Genomic DNA, 1482 nt, shown 5'->3' on the forward strand with positions numbered 1-1482 from the left:
ACACACACACAGGCGCGCAGGAACACCCCATTCAAACATGGGTTTGCAAGCAAGGCAGCCCCACACCCGCCACACACACACGCGCACGCGCGCGCCCCCATTTGAATCAAAACTCCATTCCCGACTGCTAACATAAGGCCTGGCCCAGGGCCAGTGTTACTGCCAGGGCCTTCCCCAAAATGGAGTTAAGGTCATTCTCTGGAGATAGAAATTAAGCTCGCAAACAAGACAAATGGATGAAGCCTGCAAGATCTTGGCTGCGGCTTTTCCCCAGGAGCGTGGAAGAGGTACAAGGCCCAAAGTACACATACAGGCATCATTCGGCAACTTAGACCAAAGGATAGGGCCTTATATTATACAACAGCAACAAAGAATGAGGTGAAGCCCCAGCAGCACAGAGGAAGGACGGCAGGGCCCGCCAGTTTACCTGCTCCTCCACACGGTAATACGGTTCAGAGCGTACCGCTGTAATGTATGGTCCTCGCAGAACAGATACACCATCACCTGGTCCCACTCGGCCTTGTTAAGCCAGGCGACCACGATGCGCTGGGTCCAAAGGGGCGACGACTTTTTCCCTTTGGCGCACTTGCCGCACCACGCACTCCACACACGATCCATCTCCCGGGAATCCAAACCTGACCTGGTCCTACAACCCCACAAAGACACTGGAAACGGAGCTAGGCCGAGATACGCGGCCCTCAGCACAGCCTTCAGTACAACGTGCTTTCCTTACTCCAAAGGACCGCCGCTCAAGCATCCAATAGGAGAGCGTGACGGTGACGTAAGCCCGCCTACCAACATAGCGAAACCAATAGAAACGCTAGAGCTTGGCGTACGTCCTACAGGTGGGTAATGTCGTCACTGGGCCGGAAATGCTCTCTTTGCAAAGCAACCGTACTAGCTGCACGCGCTCAGCCTTAAGGTTCCGCCAATTTTTTACCTGCTTCTTAAGAAGCCCTTATGGTGCAGTGGTTCAAGTGCTTGGCTGCTAAACGGGCGCTTACAAACGACTAGCCTAGGGGAGAAAGATGGGACAGTTGCTTCCATAAGGATGACAGCCTCAGAAACCCTATCAGGCAATTCTACTCTGTCCGTCTTCCCAGATGATGAGGGAGTGAGAAGGCTGCAAGAGGAATTTTCCGTTTGCATCACTTGGCGGGTTGGGCTAGACTGTGATTCTCTCTTGCTGCCATTGTGGTAGAAAACCCGGTCTTTCTCCCACGGAGCTGCTGGTGGTTTTGAAATACAGACCATGTGGATCACAGCCCAACTCGTATCCACTACACCACCAGGGCTCCTAGTGTACTGAAAATGCACTGGTAAGTAGACTTTTCATTATAATGAATCAATACTTAACCCTGAAATACAATGGACACTGAAGAGCTGCAGAACAAATATCCCAAATTGTGTTGAATAAAATCAGTTTGTGTAGTAAGTACCCAGGGGACCTACCTTCCAAATTGGTACCAGTTGTAATGTTGC

At 51.5% G+C, this 1482-nt stretch overlaps 1 protein-coding gene across 3 annotated transcripts in view; it reads right to left on the reverse strand.

The window, feature by feature from the left end:
• LAS1L (LAS1 like ribosome biogenesis factor) overlaps positions 1 to 715 on the reverse strand; it is a 25238-nt gene extending 24523 nt beyond the window's left edge. For all 3 annotated transcript variants that reach the window (XM_045297821.1, XM_045297820.1, XM_030887707.2), the window contains exon 1: positions 428 to 715. In XM_045297821.1, the coding sequence (XP_045153756.1) occupies positions 428 to 618 (191 nt within the window). In that variant the 5' untranslated portion in view covers positions 619 to 715. The remainder of the gene's footprint in view (positions 1 to 427) is intronic.
• Between the last annotated feature and the right edge of the window lie 767 nt (positions 716 to 1482).

The sequence above is a fragment of the Echinops telfairi genome, unplaced genomic scaffold (assembly GCF_000313985.2).
Source record: "Echinops telfairi isolate 266 unplaced genomic scaffold, ASM31398v2 ScPeMD7_7423;HRSCAF=8461, whole genome shotgun sequence".
NCBI lineage: Eukaryota > Metazoa > Chordata > Mammalia > Afrosoricida > Tenrecidae > Echinops > Echinops telfairi.